This window comes from Caretta caretta, chromosome 1, assembly GCF_965140235.1.
Source record: "Caretta caretta isolate rCarCar2 chromosome 1, rCarCar1.hap1, whole genome shotgun sequence".
Taxonomy (NCBI): domain Eukaryota; kingdom Metazoa; phylum Chordata; order Testudines; family Cheloniidae; genus Caretta; species Caretta caretta.
Window position 1 is genome coordinate 31,864,439 of NC_134206.1, and position 25,170 is coordinate 31,889,608.

The window sequence follows — 25,170 nt, forward strand, 5'->3', positions numbered from 1 at the left end:
GCATTACTTGTTACTCAAAAGATTTAACTAGTGAGTAATCAAGTGGACTGAAACTGGAACCTTATATTACCCTCCCTACCCCTTGAACTTCGTTGGTTTGACTAAAAGGGAACTTGGGTCCTAAAAACCCATTCATAGAATCATAGAATATCAGGGTTGGAAGGGACCTCAAAGGTCATCTAGTCCAACCCCAACTAAACCATCCCAGCCGGGGCTTTGTCAAGCCTGACCTTAAAAACTTCCAAGGAAGGAGATTCCACCACCTCCCTGGGTAACACATTCCAGAGCTTCACCACCCTCCTGGTGTAAAAGTTTTACCTACTATCCAACCTAAACCTCCCCCACTGCAACTTAAGACTTTTACTCCTTGTTCTGTCATCTGCTATCACTGAGGACAGTCTAGATCCATCTTCTTTGGAACCCCCTTTCAGGTAGTTGAAAGCAGCTATCATATCCCCCCTCATTCTTCTCTTCTGCACACTAAACAATCCCAGTTCCCTTAGCCTCTCCTCATAAGTCATGTGTTCCAGTCTCCTAATCATTTTTGTTGTCCTCCGCCAGATGTTTTCCAATTTTTTCACATCCTTCTTTTAGTGTGGGGCCCAAACTGGACACAGTACTCCAGATGAGGCCTCACCAATGTCGAATAGAGGGGAATGATCACGTCCCTTGATCTGCTGGCAATGCCCCTACTTATACAGCCCAAAATGCCATTGGCCTTCTTGGCAACAAGGGCACACTGTTGACTCATATCCAGCTTCTCGTCCACTGTAACCCCAGGTTCTTTTCTGCAGAACTGCTGCCTTGCCATTCGGTCCCTAGTCTGTAGCAGTGCACAGGATTCTTCCGTCCTAAGTGCAGGACTCTGCACTTGTCCTTGTTGAACCTCATCAGATTTCTTTTGGCCCAGTCCTCTAATTTGTCTAGGTCCCTCTGTATCCTATCCCTACCCTCCAGCGTATCTACCTCTCCTCCCAGTTTAGTGTCATCTGCAAACTTCCTGAGGGTGCAATCCATGCCATCCTCCAGATCATTAATGAAGATATTGAACAAAACCGGCCCCAGGACCGACCCTTGGGGCACTCCACTTGATACTGGCTGCCAGCTAGACATGGAGCCATTGTTCACTACCCGTTGAGCCCACCAATCTAGCCAGCTTTCTATCCGCCTAGTTTCTTTTTTTGCAAAATTGTAACTTGACTATTGAGTTCTTTTCTTTTCTTTTCTTTTCTTTTCTTTTCTTTTCTTTCTTTTTCTTTTTGCGTGGAGGGTAGGAATCTTCCCATTACAGAAAAAAGACAAACCTCAAACCTCTTATCCAAAAGACACTTATTACTAGAGCTAGTTGGAAAAGGGGTTTTATTTCTATGGAAAACTTTTTATTTCTGTGGAAAATGTTTTTGGCAAAAAAGCAATCACCAAAATATTTCAGCTTCAAACCAAAATATTTCAGTTCTGAAATACTGCCACATTTCCTTATGGGAGATATAATTTAGGTGCATCATGGGAAATGAAAACTGGCTGGCCCTTAGTGGAAAGGCTGGTATCAAGAGACACCTAAACTCAAATTCCTGTGAGGCAATGCCATGGCATTTCAGAATAAAAATATTTTGGTTTGAAGCTGAAATATTTTACTTATCAGTTTTTCAATGAAAAGTGGAATATTTCTGCAGAAGATAGACACTTTTTGCAAAATATTTCAATGTATTGAAAATCTAATTTTCCAATGAAAAAAAGTTTTGACAGAAAATTTTCAACCAGTCCTACTCATTATGCTGAAGATTGGTGTTCCAAAAGATACAGTTTGCAAAATCAAAACTGAAAGAACAAGGATTGTAAACACAAAACACTGCCATCTTGGCCAGAACTCTAGAACTAACTATCAGTGATCAGCCCTTACATGACTCAGAATCCAGAGTATGAGGCTGATATATCTTATTTTCTTTCAATTATCTGATTTTCCTACAAAGATGAGAGAGTTATGAAAAAAAGTGGTGTTACTTTTGTAGCATGTGTAGAATCAAAGAGATGCAGAAAAGCAGACATACAAAAAGGATGTCAGGTAGTCTTTGTTAAATCATCCCTGTAATGATGTCAGCAGGAATCATTAGCATAATTTTCTTTTCCAAAATCATAGGAAGGCATTCTTGTTTCTGATTACTTCTGTTCCTGAACATAGAGAAATGGTATGGGTATCTCTCATTGTGCTTAGCTCCTCTGGATTCAGAACATGTTCTCCTTCTCAAAATATGTTGAAACCACAACAAATCAATTCCAGATCTATCCAAATTTTAAATTCAGTGAGGTTTGCAAAGGCATATCATTTGAATCTCTAATCTCAGAACAAGTCAAACTACACAATTTCGGGAGCTCACTGATCTTTTCATTGACAGTAGTTTCATCAGGTTCTCATTGGAAGGAGGCCAAGAACAATGATTATAACGAGCAGTCAGGGTTTGCGTGTTGCTCATTTTATTTAGGAAACGGAGATGGATCTGAAGCCTCAAATACTGAGGGATCAGGTCTTTTTACATCTCATCTTGAAGTCAGCACCATTCTGTGGCACCCAGCTTATTTTTTCTTGGAAGTTTTCCATCCCATTGATCAGGCCTGACCCTGCTTAGCTCCTTATATAGGATGAGATCACAACTTGAGGAGACATGTTGCTTCTCACTCCGGAAGTAGATGCATTTCAGTGATAAGTGTCTACATAAAGTGTTCCAGAACCTTTCTGGATAAATGTCGCTTATATAAATCAGTATAAATCAAATGGATAAACAAATATGTTTTTTGAAGTAAATATTAAACTAATTGGCACATGAAATTACAAGCCCAACAGCAAAGGTTTTAAATGAATCTGTAAACTCGGTGTTTGTACCCTGTGGCTGGAGAATTGCAAATATAGTACCTATATTTAAGAAAGGAAAAAGAAGGGGTCTGGGAAACTATCAACCTGTTAGTTTGACCGCAATTGTATACAAGGTCTTAGAACAAATGTTGAAAGATAGAGCAGTTAAGGACCTAGAAATAAATGATATTTGGTATAAAATACAATATAATTTTACAAAAGATAGAACAAGGCAGACCAACCTGATCTCTTTCTGTGAGAGAGAAATGAAGTAGATCTGATCTAACTGGATTTCAGTAAAGCATTTGATACAGTTCCATAGGGCAAATTATTAGTTAAATTGGAAGATGGAGATTAATATGAGGATCAAAAGGTGGGTAAAGAACTGATTTAAGGGGAAACTGCAACATGTCATATTGAAAGGTCAGGTTATAAATGGAGTTTCTCCAGGATCGGTCTTGGGACCAATCTTATTCGATGTTTTCAGTAATTACCTTGGCACAGAAAGTGGGAGTGTGCTAACAAAATTCGCAGAAGACCCAAACTGGGAGGCATTGCCAATACAGAGGAAAACTGGAATATCGTACAAGAAGATTTGGACAACCTTTAAAACTGGAGTAATAGAAATGGGATGAAATTTAATAGTGCAAAGTCATGCACTTAGAGACTAATAACAAGAATTTTTGCTATATTCTGGGGACATGCCAGATGGAAGTGACAGAGGAGAAAGAACTGGGTGTATTGGTCAACCACAGGATGACTATGGGCTGCCAATGTGATGCAGCCATGGAAAGGCTAAAACAATACTAAAATGCATTAGGTGAGGTATTTTCAGTACAGACAGGGAAGTGTTATTACCATTGTACTGGTGAGACCTCTAGTGAGACCTCATCTGGAATACAGTGTGCAGTCCTGGTCTCCCTAGTTTAAGAAAGAAATTCAAGCTGGAACAGGTGCAGAGAAGGGCTACTAGGATGATCAAAGGAATGGAGAAGCTACCTCATGGGAGGAGACTTAAGGAGCTTGGCTTGTTTAGCCTAACAGGACAAAGGTTGAGTAGAGTTACAATTGCTCTTTAAAAATACATCAGTGGGGTATACGTCAGGGAAGGAGAGGGGTTATTTAAGTTAAGGACCAATGTTGGCACAAGAACAAATAGATTTAAATTAGCCATCAATGAGTTTAGGTTTGAAATGAGATGAATGTTTCCTACCATCAGAGGAGTGAAGTTCTGGAACAGCCTCCCAAGGGGAATAATGGGGACAAAAAACATAATTCTTTGAAGACTGATAAATTTATGGGATAGGCCCATCCACAACTACTATTAGTAACTATCCTCAATGGCAGGTGATGGGACACCAGATGGAGAGGGTTCTGAGTTATTACAGAGAATTCTTTCCCAAGTGTCTGGCTGGTAGGTCTTGCCCACATGATTAGGGTCTCACTGATTACCGTATTTGCGGTCAAGAAGGAATTCCCCCAAGTCAGATTAGCAAAGCCCCTTTCTCCACAGCCTGGGGCGTGGGTCACTTGGTGATGTGAACTAGGGTAAATGGTGGATTTTCCATAACTTGAAGTCTTTAAATCAAGATTTGAGGACTTCAGTAACTCAGTCAGAGGTTATGGGCCTATTGCAGCAGTTGATGGGTGCAGTTCTGTGGCCTGCAATGTGCAGGAGGTCAGACTAGAGTTAGGGGTAGTCAACAGGTGGACTACGGGCCAAATCCAGACTGCCAGATGCTTTTGAATGGACCACAAAATCTTTTTATTTCCTTATTATTGTCATTATTGTTATTATTTTTGTATTATTTTCTCTGGAATCTGGACCTTGACTATACCTTGACCAAGAAATTTGGACCTTAACAAAAATAATTGATTACCACTGACACTAGATGATCATCACAATCCCTTCTGGCCTTAAAGTCTAGGAGTCTATGGAGCACCTGATGGAGAACTCTCTGAAATCCACCTCCCGTATTAGGTCATACTTTGAGAAATCATCACTCAGATAACTGGATCCCAGACAGTTAAATTCTCTGGAGATAATAGCCAATACCTTGATCTATACCCATAAGTGAATAGGTGCTTCAATAGATCATTGAGCCCCATATGACAAATACTTTTTCTGGCTCATTATACTCCTATGTTCAGGAACTTCATTCTGCAGCAGTGGAAGCTTCTGAGTCCTCGTTGAGCATATCCTGACTATATTGCAGTAATCTAGCCATGATCAACATCAGAGAGGAATGTTCATAGCCTCCAGATCAACCACAGGCAAATAACGGTACACACAGGATGTTTGTCACTTGAGACTCCATGATGACTAATGGTTCAAATATGACCCCAAGACAACAAATCTGCCCTAGTTCCTTTCCTGTAAATATTCAAGTGAGGGCATAACCATGAAGTTTGATTCTAGATCCAGCTCTAAAGGCCCCTGTAATTCAAGGAGGAGTCAGATCTTCTGGATGAAAGGCAGCATATAAATATAAGCTATTCATAACTAGAGCTGGTCATAATATTTTCATCAGAACAGGTTTTCATCAGAAAAAGTTGTTTCAACAAAACCAAACTGTTTAAAGAAATTATATTTCAACAACATTTCCACTGGAAGGGAAGTATTTCAGAATGACATATCTTTCATTTTGGAAACAAAATTGTTTTGGAAAATTTCAGAGTTGTTTCAAATTTCAAAATTGTGTTTTTATGTTATGATTTTTGGTGGTTTTTTTAATTTTCAGATTATTGTCATTATTTATGTTTGTTTTGTAATGAAACAGCTTGATACAAATAGGAGACACATTGATCTAGAAAAGAAGATAACATGTTTCCATCATTATTAACCCTGACTGACAACTGCACTCATCAGTACTAGCAGCTGCCCTTTATAATATGAACGATAAAATAAAACTAATAGACTATTTCAACTCTGTTATATGATGACCTCACAAGAAGTGTGCATGCTATCCATTATTGCTTATGTGCTATTAATGTTTAAAAAATAATATAAAATGAAAAAAATCTAAGCAAAATTTCAAAATGTTATAAACAAAACTTTTCCAAAATGACAAAAATTTACAGGATGATTGTTTTGCAAAATATTTTGAAAAACCTTGTTTTCATTCCGATTTGTAACAGAAAAATATTTAAAATGTTGACATTTTCCATGAATCAGAAATAGTGAGTTTCAATCAGCTCTCTTCATCGTCAGGCACTGCAGCTTCACTCAAAAGTTTAGTGGGGGACGTGAAATATACCTAATTCAATTTCAGTTGCTGGGAGAAATTTAGGAAGGCAAAATGTAGTTACCCAAAACTGGATTATGTCTTGGATACTGGAGAAACTATATGGGAAAGAGTATTAAAAATAAACCTGCTATATAGCAGATTTGCTTATAGAGCCATGGAAGCGGATTCTCCTCCCCACTTATAACAATGTATTGTACACAATATTATTTGGATGACACATTAACAACCCTCTATAGGCTTCAGATTAGACACAAGGCAGCCTCTTCACCTTTATTTCTCTTTTTCTATGCATGAAAGTCTTTTATCAGTGAAGGAAATCAATAAAGAGGAAATGGTAAAAAGAAATAAAAGAGCTATTAAATGTCTGTTATAAATGGTACACTGCCTAATACTTTTCCACTTACACCATATCCATGCACGGTGAGGAGCAATAAACAGTGTTAAAGTAATGTAAAAATCTTGGCAGTAGAAATAGATTTATTTTTAAAGACCCTCCTGTCGTAGATTAAGAAATGAAAATAAGGCACTGTCAGCATTGTAAAAAAAAAAAAAGAAATAAAGTGTAAATCACATTAGTAGCAAAATTAAATAACTTCCCTCTCCATGCAACTAAAATGTTGTGTTATGTTGACAGATCTGGGAAATTTTAGTGGCCGGACAAGAAGCGCAGTCTCAGTACGTGAAGGTCAAGGGGTTGTTCTGATGTGCTCTCCTCCACTTCATTCACCAGGTACAGTAGGCTTCATTTTGTATTGATACTGCTCAGTTTTAGTGTCTGTTCATTATTTTCGAACATGTTTGACTAAAACTTGAAAGGTGAAATATGCACAGTTCTGCTGACAGTTCTTGGAGTACCAAAGGAGTAATTAAAGATCATATACTGTAAATGACATTGAGTAGGCAGGGTTTCTGGGATAAGATTGTCCTATTCTCACTATTCCTGTTGCCTGTAACAGCAATAGTCTTCATAACACGAGTGAGTAATATGCTGCCCTTGGGTCACAGAAGGTGATTTCTTTTAGGGTTTAGAAGCCTTCAAAAATTTCTTCCAAATGTCAGTGCTGAGATACAGTTGTTGAATACAAATTGACGTTTGTTTTGACTAGTACAGCCATGATTTTGGTTGCATTCCCTTGCTGCATAGCTTTGTTTCCAGCACAACAGCATCATTGCTAGAAGTCAGAAATAATCATAAATCCCAAGAAACGGATCCATCTGACACTTTCCAAACAAAAGCTTAGAAAAATGCCAATGTGGTTAAGTTTTTCCTTCTCAAACTCATTCTCCTGCAGACGGTGTGTGGATGGGTAAATAATTTTTATAGAAAGTCTGATATTTGCACACTGTATATTCAGGGGTAATTCCTGGAGAAACTTTAGATAATTCAATAACTTTCTTGTCCATAGATACTGTAGAATGGTTCTTTTTCCTACTTGGGCTTGAGTTCCATGTTTAGAGGAGATTTGCTTCTTTGTTCATATAGCAGTCCTAGAGAGAAGTTATACTCTGTAGAAAGAAGAGCTTTCAGAGGAGAGGTTAAACCAAAGGGAGCACAATCTTGTTTAATTTGATAGAACAGGGTTTGAGTTTGTTTAGAGGTTTTTGTTTTGTTTTGGTGGTGTTTTTTTCTTTCGTTGGAGGGGCTGCAGGTGGGGTTGGTTTCCATAGCACTGGGCTGATTTCCAACTATCTGTCCTACACCTCTCAAAAAGCTCACTGCTCTTTTCTGGGCCCATTCTTCAGTTGCTCTTATCTTTTAAAGGTCTCTTCTAATCTAGGACGCCATAGTATCTAAGCAATTAGCTCCTTTTCATTCAATTCAATTGCACAGTACTGTGGCATCACTACTGCATGTGAGAATTCAGTGAGGAGAAGGAGTGGGGCAATTCCAGCACATAGACAGGTACTGGGTCTGGCTTCACAATACCTGCAGAGATTGAGAGGACAGAGGGAATTGGTCATTGCTGCATTCATAAGCCACCCCACTCTTTACCATCTATCATTTCCCAAAACACCTCATCTTCCTACATGCTACCCAGACATATGCCCTTCATATGTTTTCCCAATAATTATGCCTCCAGCTATGCCTTTCCAAATCTTCTGAAGGGTAAAAGAATGGCACAGGTGTTAAGAGTTACTCCTGAGGGCATTCTGTGCCAAAAAAAAAATTCTGTGCACAATATTTTAAAATTCTGCAAGTTGTATTTATCAATAAATGCAGAGGTTCCAGCATGGCAGTGGGGAGGACAGGCCACTGGCTGTATGAAGATGGGAAATCACCCTGCAGCCACTCCTCCCTCCACCCTCAGGACACAGACTCAGTGGTAAGGCTGCATCTGACCCTGACACAGCACAAGTCCTGGGCCTGCCCCAGAAACACCCTGGGGCCTGCGCCTCTGTGGCAGGTGCACCAGGTGTGGGGCAGGCAGTCTCAACCAGGCAGGATCCAAGTGTGGAAGGACTCAGTGTGGGGGGATCCAGGTGTGGGGTGAGAAGATTCTGTGTGGGACAATCTGGGTGCAGGCAGCTCAGTGGGGGGTCTAGGTGTGAGGGGATCTGGATGCACAGAGTTTCGTGGGGGCACTTTCCAAGTGCAGGGTTAATGGGACTCTGCAGGGGCTTCTAGATGAAAGTGGTTGGGGCTCAGCGGAGGGGTCTGGGTTTGGGGGTCTCTGCAGGGGGATCTAGGTGCTGGGGGAGTGGGGCTTGGTGGGGTTCTGGATGCAGCTAGTTTAGTGGCAGTGGCAGTGGCATGGGCATCTGGATGTGCGGCTCAGAGCAGTGCAGGAGGGTGGAACTCATCAGGGTGGGTGTTTGAGTGCAGGGAGCTCAGTGGGGGGGTGGTATGGCTGCAGGCGTGGGAGTCCGGAGGCAGGGGGTCTAGGTGCAGGGGGGCTCCAGATGCCGGGGTTGAGGTTCAGTGCGGTGGGGTTCGAATATGAAGGGCGAGGGGGGGTTCTGAATGTACAGGGTGAGGCTTAGCCAGGGTGTCTGGGTATGGGAGGTCCAGATGCACGGGGGTTGGGTGGATGGGGAGCAGCTCCCCAAACAGTGACCCCACCCCCCTCAGCTGAGGAGCGATGGGGGCAGGAAGCAGGGCAGAATGCTGAGCTTTCTGCAGCTGGAGAAGGCTTCTGGGGGTGGGCCTGACACAGCCCCAGCCATTCCTTGAAGGAGAAGGGGAAGTTCCATCCTCTCCTGCCTCCAGCCCAGCTGGGACTAGCAGCTGATCCCGGCTCAGGGTAGGAGACAAAGATCTGAGGTGGAATGTCAAATCTAACCACTCCCCACATCCTCTTAAGCAACGCCTCCAACAAAAAGGTCCTACTTCTCCATCCTTAAATTAGTGGGACTGCTCACTTGAGTAACTGCCCACCAGCATGAATAAGGACTGCACTTGGGTCCTTTAAAGCCAGTGACGGTATTGTAGTGGCAGGGCACAAATGACTCTGTGAAGAACAGGGATGAAAGAAATACTGGTTTATGAATGTAACTTGTTTTCACATATGAGAAAAAGTAAGTGTGATTAAATAACACACAGGTTACTAGTTCCTTCAGGCACCAGTCGGTGGGGAATACTTTTTATCAACTGCTTGCCAATCTCCAAACAAGACTGCTGAACAATTGATAAAAATACTACACATTTATTTCCAGAGGGCTTTGCAATGTAATCACAGAGTCTTTTTCATATTCATATAGGTTATTCTGGTTATTAATATATTTTTGCTCTGATGTGTTATCCAGGGATGATGATGATGATGATTAAAAAACCCCAAAGAAACAAAAATGAAGAAAATGAAATGTGTTTTTAAATAAATCATGTGATTAGTTGTACAGTTTCTTGTTCCAAATAATTTCCATATGAAATGAGCACAAAATACCCCTCTAAAATAAAGTTACCAACTGCAGCACCATAAACCTGTGTGGGATGTTGAGCAAAGTCAGAGGGCCGGAGAATGACGCTGAGTTTTGACTTGCATTAACAAGTCCATTTTTCAGGGTTGCTTTCACAGGAGATCACTGAATGGCAAAATGAAATGAACCTTTCTCAGGCTATCAGGATGGGAAAGAGTTTTTTTCTGTTGGGGTACCTTCCCCACATATTGAAATGAAAAAAAATATCAGGAAACTGATTTTGGATACATACATTCCTTCTGAAGACAGAACTATACTGATGGACTCTTTTTAGGCCATCATTCCCAGGATAATACTTCCTACATCTTCAGAGGACTCCCTACACCATTTCAGTTTATCCCTCTCCAGCAGCTTTGACAATTAACTCAAAATATGTAATTGCTCCCTCACCTGGTGTGGCCATCCTGCCTAGATAAACTAGTTCCTCTCCCTCCATGAGCCCTCTTATGTTAACTCTCGCTGATAGATGCTCATCAGTTTCAGTCTCCTGAAATGACAACCTTTGTTCAGTGAGTCTATTTTAAGAGGCCTTTGCTGAATTTTTTCTATGGACAATAGTATGATTCTTTATTGTGACTTTCTGAAGCATGTAAATATGGGTCTTTATTCAGTCATTTAATTGTCTTAATTACAAGGCTCACTATAGTGAGATTAAAAATTAATGGAAGATTTTATCCTTGTTTACATTTTTCCCCTGCAGAATTAATGCTTTCAGTTGGCCCTTTTAATGCTTTTATTCAAAGCTTTTAATATCTACTTAATAGACAATGTGTATTCTCATTGTTAAAATTAGAGCAGTCTTTACGTACTACATTCTGTGAACATGAAAAGCAGATGCATGCTTCTTCCTGCCTCAAAGGGATATTGCCGTCTGCAAAGGATGTTGCTTTTACAGTCTTTCCACATAACAGCTATACAGATGTTAAATTGCCGGAAGATTTATATACATAGAGAACATGAAACAATGGGTGTTACCATACACACTGTAAGGAGAGTGATCAGGTAAGGTGAGCTATTACCAGCAGGAGAGCGGGGGGCGGGAGGGACCTTTTATAGTGATAATCAAGGTGAGCCATTTCCAGCAGTTGACAAGAATGTGTGAGGAACAGTGGGGGGTGGGGGGAAAGGATGAACATGGGGAAATAGTTTTACTTTGTGTAATGACCCATCCACTCCCAGTCTTTATTCAAGCCTAAGTTAATTGTATCCAGTTTGCAAATTAATTCCAATTCAGCAGTCTCTCATTGGAGTCTGTTTTTTAAGTTTTTTTGTTGAAGAATTGCCACTTTTAGGTCTGTAATCGAGTGACCAGAGAGATTGAAGTGTTCTCCGACTGGTTTTTGAATGTTATAATTCTTGACATCTGATTTGTGTCCATTTATTCTTTTACGTAGAGACTGTCCAGTTTGACCAATGTACATGGCAGAGGGGCATTGCTGGCACATGATGGCATATATCACATTGGTAGATGTGCAGGTGAACGAGCCTCTGATAGTGTGGCTGATGTGATTAGGCCCTATGATGGTGTCCCCTGAATAGATATGTGGACACAGTTGGCAATGGGCTTTGTTGCAAGGATAGGTTTCTGGGTTAGTGGTTCTGTTGTGTGGTGTGTGTTTGCTGGTAAGTATTTGCTTCAGGTTGGGGGGCTGTCTGTAAGCAAGGACTGGCCTGTCTCCCAAGATCTGTGAGAGTGATGGGTCGTCTTTCAGGATAAGTTGTAGATCTTTGAAGATGTGTTGGAGAGGTTTTAGTTGGTGGCTGAAGGTGATCACCACTAGCCATCATGTACACTGGTCAAACTGGACAGTCTCTACGTAACAGAATAAATGGACATAAATCAGATGTCAAGAATTATAACATTCAAAAACCAGTCGGAGAACACTTCAATCTCTTTGGTCACTCGATTACAGACCTAAAAGTGGCAATTCTTCAACAAAAAAACTTAAAAAACAGACTCCAATGAGAGACTGCTGAATTGGAATAATTTTCAAATTGGATACAATTAATTTAGGCTTGAATAAAGACTGGGAGTGGATGGGTCATTACACAAAGTAAAACTATTTCCCCATGTTTATTCCTCCTCCCCACCACCCGTTCCTCAGATGTTCTTGTCAACTGCTGAAAATGGCCCACCTTGATTATCACTACAAAAGGCTTTTTCCCCCCTGCTCTCCTGCTGTTAATAGCTCACCTTACCTGATCACTCTCATTACAGTGTGCATTGTAACACCCATTGTTTCATGTTCTTTAGGTATATAAATCTCCACAGGGTATTTTCCACTGAATGCATCCAATGAAGTGAGCTGTAGCTCACGAAAGCTTATGCTCAAATAAATTTGTTAGTCTCTAAGGTGCCACAAGTACTCCTTTTCTTTTTGCGGCTACAGACTAACACAGCTGCTACTCTGAAAGACGTTAAATTGTAACTTTTATATCTTTTCTAAAGAACAAATCTAGTTTTTCCCTATTTGGAAACAGTGCCATAAACTACATCTTTTTATGCTTTTCTTTCAGTATTACAAAGGCAGTAGCTTCTATGGGAAATGTTTCACAGTAGATGATTAATGCCAGTCATAGTATTTTTCATTCATCTTTTCAATATCTGCATAGAGTGTTTTGCTAACCTGGCAAGTCACTAAAAGGAAATGAGAACCTTTTTATCTTAAGGGCTGGGAGTTTTAGCTTGAGTTCTTATATGTACTAAATGGCTACCCTTGCCCCTACCTCATATAAACTATAAAAAGTCACTTCAATAACATTAAAAGAAAATTGCACTCATCTGCTCTGTGTTGAGAACTTTGAAAATTCACAGAAAACAGCTTCTTAGAACAGCTCAGACTCCGCAAAACGGATTTGAAAATAAAGTTTGCCTTAAAATTGAAACTACTGAGTGAAGATTGGCCAGAGCTGGGACATTAAATCCAGCTGTGCTGTTGGATGTTCATACCCAGTTATGAGCTTCTTGGCACAGGCCTGTCTCTCTGCAGGGCTGAAACACAATCTTTGGTACTTACGTAGTCCCCATTATGATAGTATTTGACTCCTTCATAATCTTTTTATCTTTACAATATCCCTTTCGAGGTAGCAAAGTATTATTATCTGTAGTTTACAGATGAGAAACTGAGGCACAGAGAGGCTAATTAACTTGCTCAAGGTCACACAGAAAGTCCACAGCTGAGTAAGGAATTGAACTTGGGTCTCCTGAGTCCAAGTCTCTAACTTTACCTTTAAGCTAACTAGCTCTGGACTTCACCACTCCAGACCAATACTATTTCTGTATTTGCTTGCCGAATATTGATTGTATTATGATTAGGTATGTGATCCTACTGTATGAGATTGTAATTTTGTTCCAATTCCTTCCTGCTTTGATATTGCTTTAATACTGGATGATTAATTGTACTGTGCAGGCCTTATAGACTAGATCTTGCATCTAGAAGAGAACAACATCACATAGACAAAGTCATGAGTCTTTCCTCTCCCATGCAAACAATGAGGCTTCACTCCTAGATTGGTTATCAGCCACAGCTGAAGGGCCCAATCTGCCCTGTGTGGATATTGTGGGCAAAAACACTGAGTGAATTTGCTCATCCACCTTTTGATGGCATTTCCTCCCTCAAGGGTTCCATTGCCCTCCTCAGGCTCTCATCAGCCCAAAGCCATTGGCACTTTCTGAGGTTTCTGGGTTAATTAACCGCTGCCCAGCACTTGGCGTTGACCAGTACAGGTTATACCACTTATGGTCATAGCGGTAGCATGTTTTCAATTCTGACCTGACCATAGGATCTCTCTCTAGCACACACAAAACTCCTGGCCCATGAATTGCATCTGAATGGGCTAGGAGGAGCACTTCAGCCAGCAGCATGCACTAGTGATGTGTATAGCTCCTCCTTGCAACAGTAGAAAATATACCACTGCACATCCATCAGGCATCCCTATGTAATCTTTCTCTAGCTGCCAGGACTCCTGCAGAAGGTGCAACTGTCAGAGTCCTTTTAGCTCCAGCCAGGACAGGCTTAACTGTTAACTTCTTTTTCCAGTTGTTATGCTAATATTAAAACAGAAAACAAACTAGCCTGAATCAAAATTCTCCCCATAACCTCATTAGTTGGTCTCCAGTATCAATCTTTTCTCCTCACTCACTTTTCTTAGTAGAAGCAGCGGTGCAAGTAGGGCGGTCCGGTCCGGTATGCCATCCCAGCAAGATATTTAGAGCTGGTACGACATACCCGAAAGATACAGGAGGAGCAGAACATGGGGCCACTGGGTGGCCCCATGCCGGCAGCTCCTCCGGCGCAGCTGTACCACCCCCAGCCCTCTGTCTCCTCTGTCTGTACTGAAGCCCCACCGGAGGACAGGGCTGGGGGTGGGGCTGGGGGCGGTACAGCAGCCGCGCTGGAGCATGTTCTGCTCCTTTCCCGCTGCGGTTCCAAAGTCTCCGGTGCAGTGGGAGGAGGACAAAGTCTCCCCTCCCCAGGTAAGGGAGGTGGATCGTGGGGAGGGGATGGGGAAAGCATGGGGACCCCAGGCTGGGGGCAGGGTGGGGAGGAGTCATGTGGAGGGTAACATGAGGAGGTCATGTGCCCCACCACCCCATAGATAAGAAATGGATTCCACTTGCAGCACTGGGTAGAAGCATCTCTGAAATAACCTCTGACACCCTCATCTTCAATTCTTTAAACAGGTCCTGAGGTGACTGTTGATCACATTGAACCTTCGCTCACTAGTGATGTTTGCTTGTTCCCATGTGGGCCTCCGTTAGTGGAAGCGTCCAGAATCCTTATTGTGGCATCATTTATTTTGGCACCCTGGAGGCACCATGCCAATTTGTGTTCTTTATCTGGGCACCAGATTGATGTTTCAGCTCAGATTCCTCACTGTGGAATCAACTAACAGGATTAGTTGCATCATCTTTCCTTCTGTTGTGTCCCTTTCATTGCTTAATTCATGATCAGTAATTTTGCTGTCGATCTCCCTTGGGCATTTCTTTGTTTTCTCCTCTTCAGTCTTGTGAAGGCAATGTGTGTATTTGTGGTTGTCAAATTTAAATTATTAGCGATTCTAGAATTTTCTATAGGATACAACTGGCAAATTATGATTATTCAAGGGACTGGTCTAGATACTCCCAATTTGTTGGCAGTGTTTGCTTACTAGATTTTAATTATGTTTTAATTATAAGAATATGCCCAGACTCTTAAGCAATATTTGAATGAGATAAATATAAATAAATGATTATTGTTCACTTACACTTTCTTCACAGATAATTTTGAACGTTTAAAATAAACATTATAAACTAAGAGAACAAAGAAGTTAAATTAATGAAAACAAATATACAATTGATCCACTTTCAGTAAAGTCTCTCAAGGAACTTGTATTTTGCTGTGTTCCGCACAACTTCTCCAGGAGTTAGCACTGTTCATTGTTGTTTCATCACCATCACCACGCCACAATTCGTACATCAAGAAAAATAAAAGTTGTAACAAGCACCAAAAGTTTAGTTGACTTAGGTCTGGTGGATCATTCATTGGAACTATTTTCCCCTTCAGGAAGCATGGAACCTAGAGCGGGAAAACTGGCTGACCTTGCCCAATTAAGTGGCACATGATGCTGGGTGCATGGGCAGCATTGACAGGGTTCTGCTTTAGGGACATATGCTACTGTGTCAGACTCTCACTAATGTCAGCAAATATTACACCAGCTGCCAGTTCCAGGGAATCAAATTATAAGTGAAAAGACTAAGGGAAAGAGGGAGAAAGCAAGACATATTAATTAATTTTAAAATGCACTGAAAAATTTTGCTCCCCAACTCATGCGTTATTGCCTTTCAGGCATCTTACCATACATGTCTACTTGTCTGGATTCTGACAAATGGGACAGTAATAATGGAAAGTTTCTGTAATGGGAAAACTCTTTTTCCCTAGGGACAAATTACTAACCTGTTACTAAAATGTCCTAGGATCATGGTGTTTTGTAAATTAGATATAACTAGCAGAAACTCTTCAACCCAGTAATTAAACTAGACAAAATGATCCTGCCAGATTTAAATTGAAATCTATATTTATTCCATCACATTTATTCCTGTAACAAGTACTATAAGAGTAAAGTTGCTAGTTTAAGTTAGTAACTAGTCAATAGTGTTGTGAAACTTTTCATGTTACAAGCTATTTGATGTTTTAAAATATTTCCAACCTTAATTCAAGAGTGGGAATATACACATTACATAATAGTTAAGTGATGTAAGAATTGTTACAAAAGGAACAAGTTGACCCAACCTCCATATTCTTATTTCTAGATGTCTGTTACCATTTAGCTCTGCTGCTGTGCTAAAGTGACAGGTGGGACAATATAATCTCAAAAACATGTCAGTTAAAGATTTTTCAGTTTAATGGTCCACGCTATGGGGAAAAAATTAATTAATCCTCGGCAGCCTCTCCAGTGCACACTATGGAAAAGTAGGAGAGAGAGAGTAAATCAATATAGCTAAGGAGAAGAAGCCACAAATATAATGCCGATAAGATAGCTGGAACAAGAGGAAGTGTAAGATAAGAGGGGGAGGGGGAGAGGAGGTGATAAATGATTTATTTTTAATACTTCAGAGACTAGTTCTTTCCCTGCATGTTTCTCTACCCTTGTGGAATAGTCTTATAGGATTTAATAGGAATGACACCAATAGGGTTCTTTAGAAATGTAATATACTTGATAACCAATCTCAACCTCACAGTGATGAACTGATTCCTTTCTATAGGCGTTGTGGCATAGGTGGGTATTAAGGGGAGATGTGGTGGTGGTAGGAAGCTTGACCCAGTGGATAGGATTCCGCTCAGGCACTTTTTGAAGGCAGTCAGGAGACTGGGTTCAATTCCCAGCTCAGCTATGGACTTCTTGGACAAGATCCCTGTATAATGAGGTTAATAATTCCATACCTCCCAGGGATGTTGTAAGAATAAAAGTCACAGTGCTGGGTGGGCCATAGATCTCTAGACAGAGATGGTGTGGCCTTTTCAGATCAGTACAGAGGGGTGTGGGGCTTGGGTATGTTTTTATTTTTTAAAAAAAATCTACTTACATTCCTTAAATGCCAGCCTTTCATTAGTTCAGCCAGGGCTGCCTTGTACAATACAATAGTAACTGAGACAAGTCTGATAGGACGGAGATTGTGAGGATTTAACAATAAATGATTTAAAGACGATTGCTGGGATTTAACAAAGAGAGAGAGATTGAATTTGTGATAGAGGTGTATCTCAGCATGGCTGGGGTGAAGCTGGATAGCTATGTCTTTTAATATTCAGATTCAAGTCCAGAGGATTATGGCCAGACCTGCACTACTGACAATAAAAGATGTTTTCCGTGGCAATAACAAAGAGCGGTGGGTGTTACCCACCTCCTTTTGGTCACCATGCCAGCGTAGGTTATTTTTGACAATGCAACAATTAATAATATTTATGCTGCAGATAATTTTCTTGCCCGTTGTTATCTTCTCTGCTTTCATGCTATGTTCCAACTTAGTTAAAATAATGTTAGAAAAGTTCATTAGCAAGCTCATAAAATTTCTGTTGAGGTGCTGCTGTTATCTTACAGCAAAGGAAATTTCATTTGTTTATCAGATGTATTAAAATATCATTTTAATGGGATTATTTTTCTTTTACAATTATAATTAGAGCTTAGAGTGTGAAGAAATGGGGTAGGAGAATGGAGTAATGTGAAAGGAACGAGGTGGTGATCTAGCAATAAAAGTCTAGTCCTGCTGCAGCCCCAAAATACAGATAACTACAGAACAAATTCATGTTTGCAGGACCAGTTAGCCAACTCTCCTCTGCTTCCACTGCACTGAGATCAGTCACAAGAGACTGTGTGGCCCAGGAATACAGAAACAGTGATCTGTTCCCATTTTCCCACCCTGAGGGAACATATTGAGTGAAATTCTGGCCCCACTGATGTCACTGGCAAAATTCTTACTGACTTCAATGGGACCGAGATTTTCATCCACTGTCTTCTGGTGACTAGAAGAAAATGAGAGGAATTGTGGACAAAAATATAAAAAACTAAAAAGGAAAGGAGAGTAAGTTGAGAAAGAAGGAGAAGAGACACAGAAAAGGGTTGAGAGGAAGAATAGACAGGAAGAACAAGAATGTAAGCAGCAGCTGTGACATGTAACATGGCATGAGGGATATCAGGAAGGGGTGTCTATCCTTGAGTGCATTTCAAGGATCATAGGTCACAACCAAAAGGTTGAGAATATATAGCAATATGTTAACAATATATACTATTTGACTCTTGGGTAGATCTAGGCAACTAATGGATTTTTCAGTTTGTTGGCAATTTTGAAAAGTTTAAACAATTGTTATAGGTCAAACAAAACATTTTATTTTGACAAAATGTTTCATTTTCATTTCCACCACTTTAAAATGTTTTGGATTATTTTTTTTTTACAAATTAAAGGACATTTTGGTAAAAAAAAAAAATATTTCAAACCAAAACATTGAAATGTTAGGTTTTTAGAATTTTGTTTTGTTTTGGTTTATGTCTCCTAAAATGAACAATTTGGCAAAATCAACTCAAACTCACAAAATCTTTTGGTGTCACTAAATCTTCATTTTTTTACCACAAGTAGGTTTTGAATGAAAAATTTTACTTAGTTGTTATGGGTACTTTTGCAAATTCAAAGCATGTCCTGGTAAAGTGGCTATTCACTTCCATATACAGAACAATGGCCCAGATTTTCAAAGGCAGGCATGCTCGACTAGCACTGTGGTTCTCAACCAGGGGCTGCGAGCAGGTTTCAGGGGTGCCGCCAAGCAGGGCCAGCATTAGACTCACTGGGGCCCAGTGCAGAAAGACAAAGCCCCAAGACATGGGGCTGAAGCTCAGGCCCCTGAGCCCCGCCACCTGAGGCTGAAGCCGAAGCTTGAACTACTTAACTTCACAGGGGCCCTTGTGGCATGTGACCCCAGGCAATTGCCTTGCTTGCTACCCCCTAACGCCAGCCCTGGCTTTTATATGCAGAAAACCAGTTGTTGTGGCACAAATGGGCTGTGGAATTTTTATAACGTGTTGGGGGGGGGGGGTGGCTCAGAAAGAAAAAGGTTAAGAACCCCTGGACTAGCAAACGCTCTTGATCCAAGTGTGTAAGCAAACCAGGGTTTGTGCATGTGTGTATACATCAAGATGCACAGGACTATCCTAATTTGAACACACATGGGAAAATTTGAAAAATATATTAATATTATTTATGATACCGTAACACTTAAAGATTCCAGCTGAGATTGTTTGTCTATTTTAGATGCTTATAAGGCCCCAGTAACCGTAAACCTCCCAATATCCATGAGATATTATATATTATAATATAGAAGTACTATATAGAAGTACTATAACCTCATTTTGCAGATGACACACTGAGGCACAGAGACTCAGGCCAACATTTTCAAAATTGACAAATAATATTAGGTGAGATGAGAGTCAGATTTTCTGTTTTGTGGAAAATTCTGCAATTTCAATTTTTTCATTCTAAAACTGAACAATAACAAACAATTTCAAAATTTCTCATAAAACAAAATCCCCAAAACAATTAATTTGGGGTTGATCAAAACTTTTCCAATTTTGACTTTTTTACCCTTTGAAATATTTTAATATAAAATAGTGAATTTAATTTTGAAAAATCATTTTGAGACCAAAATTGGACATTTTTATTCCGACAATAATGGGATGTTTTGATGTTTAAAAAAACACTGTTTATTAGGGGGTTTTTCCCCCCTCAAATTGAAATTTTATTGAAAATATATCTTGGTAAAAAAAAATTCTGAGCAGCTCTAATTTTAGGTGCCTAAGATTTGTGGTTCCCAATTTGAGACTCCTTTAAGCTACCTGATTTTTAGAAAGTGTCAAGTGCCCACCATCTGAAAAATCACTGATCACTTTTGAAAATCTTGGCCAAAGTGAGTTGCTCAAGGTCACACTGTACATCTCTGACAGAGGGAATTGAACCCAAGTCCATTGTGCCACACACACACATAATATGTCATAATCTCTGCCCTGTTTACAGTCCCAATGCAGGCAAGTGTTAGGAAGAAAAACTATTATTCCTGTTTTAAAGTGGCACATAGAGATTAAGAAACTGCCCCACAGTCACACAGGAAGTCTCCAGCAGTGCCAAGAGTTGAACCAGTATAGTGACTTCACCATGAGCCCATCCTTCATCTCTAAAATGAGTTTGGCCTTGAAAATCTGAATCAATGCTCTCAAGGCCACACAAGTGCTCAATCCAGGAGGGAGCAGAATGGCTTGTGGTTAGTGTTACATTAATATCAATGTTTCTTTTAAGACCAAAAAATAAAAATTAAAAAAATAAGGAGAGTTGGCAAAGCATCTCTTTTTCCTGTATGATATATATACAGTGTGACACATCAGGTGTCACTGTGACTGCTATTACTAAAGGGTTGAGTGGACAGATCATAATCATGAGACAGTGCCCTAGGCGGGAAGTAAGACAACTGAAGTCTATGTATTATCTCCAGATAACTGTTATGTGACAAGTGAAAGATGGATGGAAGCATTTCACGGCGTTTCCAGTAGCTCAGCATAATGTACATTGATAACAGGGACTGAGCTGTATATATTACGTATATGTAAAACCAGATGAGGGCTGGTTTTGCACTGTCAAATACTGTTGGTGATGTTTTTGATTACATATGGCTGAACAGCAATATTGGCATTGTGAGGCAGATTACCGACTTTTGATATGCATCTTCCTTCCCACCACACTGGGTCTTTAAAATGTCTTTAGTAATTGTGATAAAGAGGTACTGTCATTTTTTTTGGAAACTCAAAGGCTGTCTTTTGGAGCCCTAAAATTTATTTTCATGTTATTGTCCAGTGCATATGTTCACATATGATTGTCTTCAAAGGGAAGTGGTGAAAGCATCATTGTTTGAGATATAAAAACTAGAAAAAAAACACCATGCAGGAATTGGACAAGTGGGATACAGTGGACAAGAAGCTGGATATGAGTCAACAGTGTGCCCTTGTTGCCAAGAAGGCTAACGGCATCTTGGGCTGTATAAGCAGGGGCATTGCCAGCAGATCGAGGGATGTGATCGTTCCCCTCTATTCAACATTCGTGACGCCTCATCAGGAGTACTGTGTCCAGTTTTAGACCCCACACTACAAGAAGGATGTGGACAAATTGGAAAGCATCCAGTGGAGGACAACAAAAATGATTAGGGGACTGGAACACATGACTTATGAGGAGAGGCTGAGGGAACTGGGAATGTTTAGTGTGCAGAAGAGAAGAATGAGAGGGGATATGATAGCTGCTTTCAACTACCTGAAAGGGGGTTCCAAAGAGGATGGATCTAGACTGTTCTCAGTGGTAGCAGGTGACAGAACGAGGAGTAATGGTTTCAAGTTGCAGTGGGGGAGGTTTAGATTGGATGTTAGGAAAAACTTTTTCATTAGGAGGGTGGTGAAGCACTGGAATGTGTTACCTAGGGACGTGGTAGAATTTCCTTCCTTTGAGGTTTTTAAGGTCAGGCTTGACAAAGCCCTGGCTGGGATGATTTAGTTGGGGATTGGTCCTGCTTTGAGCAGGGGGTTGGACTAGATGATCTCCTGAGGTCCCTTCCAGCCCTGATATTCTATGATTCTATGATCTAATAGGCCATTTCCATCCTGAACAGCTGTGGATTTTCCTGGTTATAAGCATTACCGCTGTGCACAGTGGTTTATAGTCCTAATTTTGCTTCAGGATTCAGGGATCAGATTTATAATGGGAATATAAATGTGGGCAAGGGAGACTACTCACAACATCCCAGTTGTACATCCATACAATTCCACGAGGCCATATACTTTTGGTGGTTATAGATACAAGGGAAATGGAGACACATTCTAGGGCACTTACTGGGGGCAATATAGCCTAGTGGATTAGGCAATGGTGTGGGACTCACAAGCTCCATGTTCAGTCACTAGCTTGCAGTGTGATCCTCAGCAAAGCACTTCCTTCTGTGTATCTCAATTTCCCCATTTGATACTGATCTCACTTTGAGATCTAAAGATAAAAAATGCTGTAGAAGACCTAGGTATTATTGTTAGTGTACTAGGGTTACATGATGTTGTTTTTTGCATTTGGATATTTCTCAGGCATGATTCAGCATCTTCTGTGCTGGAATTCAACCTGTCATGGCTGTCTTCTGTGCCTCTGTTTTCATTGTCCTTTTAGTTCATGTTCAGGCTTCTCACTCTTTTGGGCATTACACCATTGAAATATATCAATCTGCTGGCACCTTTGTGGTGGTTGAAATGTTATGTTCCTATATTATACAACATTGTGCTGGGTATACAACATGTAAGACCGCGGAGTATGACTTTTCACTGTGATCATCGCTGCAGGAGACTAAACTACAAAGAAACAGAGGTGGAAGGGGAACGCAGAGAGTAGGAAAATGGGGAAATTGAAACGACAGAAATGTTAAGTATAGGAGCAGAGGCTGAGGGACAAAGAAGTGATGAGTGAAAGGGAAAAGGCAGAGGATAGGAGAAAAATATGTTATCTGATACTGAAGGTTTTGCCAGGGTGCTGAAACATTCAAGCCAGGTAATAATAATTATACTTTGCACTCATGCTGTAATGTATATTTTTCAGAGGACTTTACAAACATTAAATAAATTCTTTGGTGACCCTGAGAGATAGGTGGTTATTATGATGAAGAAGATAGTAATTGGTAAGGTTGGTGGTCTTACCATAGCAAAAAAAAAAAATTGTTCAAGGAAAAATATAAGAACAGTGATAATTTTTTAGTATAAAAAGAAGAAAAGTTCATGGTACACAATATTTTTCCCATGTAAAAGATATTAAATAACTTCCATTAATACCTTCAAAGCATATAAAGACAACCCTAAATAGAAAATGGTGGTAGTCTAAATTTGATGAAGTATTTATACATTTCTGAATGACACGATGTTATAGATCTCTTGACATATCTAAACATACCTTGATCCAAAGAAAAGGGTTACCAGGAGTATGACTTTTTTAGTTTAAAAAAATGAAAATCATAGCCATACATATTGCCTTAGTAATCAAGCACCCACCTCGGCCAACACTCTCATGCATATACCTACACATGATATGTAGACCCTTTGAAGTCAGTATGTTTGAATGGAAAACAAGTAGAGCTGGTCAGGAATCTTTCCACAAAAATGCTGAATAGCCAAAACTAAAACTTTTTTGCAGAAACATATCAGTTTTGATGAAAATTTCACCAGGGCTAGGATGGACCACCCCATAACAGCAAGACCGTTAGGATACTTAGCTGGGATGTGGGAGACACAGATTTAAGTCTCTACTGTGATGCAGGCAGAACAGAGTCTTGAACCTGAGTTTCCCATATCCCCCACAAATACCCTAACCCAGGGATCGGCAACCTTTGGCCAGGGAAATCCCTTGGCCCACGCCGCTTCCAGCAGCCCCCATTGGCCTGGAACAGCGAACCGTTCCTCCTCCCTCCCCCCCCCCCCAGTTTTTGGTAAGGTCTATTTTTCCTTCCAATGCAGAATGAAAACAGATGTTGAAAACTCAGGGTGTTTTTTGTGAAACAGAAATCTTATTTTCTATCTAGTCCTAGTAGAAGCAACCATACACATGGGATCAAATGTTTCCAGGATTCGTGTTCTTAATTAGCTAATTATTTTCGTATGCCAAATAGAAAAATGTGGTTCACCAGCTTTCATAAATGGATAGAAACTGGTGAGAGAAAAACTTTCATAGGTGATCTGCTAAACCTTAAGGTCTGTGTGAATGGTTACAGGAAAGCAAACATTTGAAGATTTATCACAGTAATTAAACCTGAACAAAGACAAATACATGTTTGGTGGAATTCTGTTCAGGCAGGTGAGCAATAGATACAGAACTCCCAGAGCAGAAAGGAAGCAATTTCATTTCTAGTTGATAAATAGACAATATCTGTTGGTTCTGTGTGGGTGCATCATGATGCAACAAATAAATTGCCTTCATTAAAGTTTTGCATGGAGGATTAATGAGGATTGGTAATAAGCCATAGTAGCACAAAGAAATGCACCAAAAATTATTAATTGGATTGCTGTGGGAGGACAGGGGAAAAGCCCACTGTTATCATTCATCTTAGCTGATAGGAGTCCTTCCATTCCATGGATGTGAAGTGTGCTCAATAGCTAAAGATTGTAGCTTATTGCATTCTTGGTCTGTGATTGGTGCATGGCATGGTTGAATAGAAAGTTTGATGCTAGAGTTTAAAACTAGGCTTTGGGTAAAATAAGGATTTGAATGCTTACTTGCTTTTATGCTTGTTTGTTTTGCTTAGATACTGTTCATTGTTGAATGTTAAGGGAGTGTTAACATCTGAAGTGCCTCATTACATTGTCTGCAGCTATAAATAGTAAAGGCCACTCTCCATGCAGAATGTCTAAAAACAAACAACTGCTGCAGAATTGATAAAACTCCCAAATTGGCCATTATCAGGGGTCAGACCCCTTTGTTCATCAGGTACTGCCATCTTGTGGAATTGTGGTAATCAGTGAAAATCCATATGTTCTGAAGAAGAAAAAGATATTCACTCATCTGGATGTTTGAGGAGTTATGTCCTCATATGCCAGTGCATCAAGATGTGATGACACAACTAAGAGGATATTGGATATTTTTGTGTCATTGGTTATAAAAGCCCAATCACAATAAAATAATAGTTCTAGGGGAAATATATTTAGGGTTACATGTGAATGTTTTACCTTTACAGAATGGAAAAGTGATCATTTAAACATCATATTTACTACATGCTAAGGATCCAGGTGCAAGTGACTTTCAGTAGTTATTACACATATATATGATATTTACCACATCATATGCTTGATGTAATTAAAGGATTAAAGCAAAGGATATCCCAAATTTGAATGATTTCTATGGTAAAAATAGAATTTCCCATGAGAAAAAGCCATCAGGCAAACCTGGGAATATTCAGGTGTTTCCAATCGTAGGAGTGGGTAGCTCAATTGATTTTATCTATTTCTGACCCACCTTGACAACATCATGTTTTTTACATTGTTACAGAATCAAAATTGCTTCCTCAGAAAGATGATACATCTAAACACGATGTTACAGCACCAAATATGCTGATTTGTTATGTCTCAGGCATTATCCAT

At 40.1% G+C, this 25,170-nt stretch overlaps 1 protein-coding gene across 5 annotated transcripts in view; it reads left to right on the top strand.

The window, feature by feature from the left end:
* CNTN5 (contactin 5) overlaps positions 1–25,170 on the top strand; it is a 982,104-nt gene that overhangs the window by 711,940 nt on the left and 244,994 nt on the right. For all 5 annotated transcript variants that reach the window (XM_048843558.2, XM_075126897.1, XM_048843549.2 and 2 more), the window contains one exon: positions 6,731–6,826. In XM_048843558.2, coding sequence (XP_048699515.2) covers positions 6,731–6,826 — 96 coding nt within the window. The remainder of the gene's footprint in view (positions 1–6,730; positions 6,827–25,170) is intronic.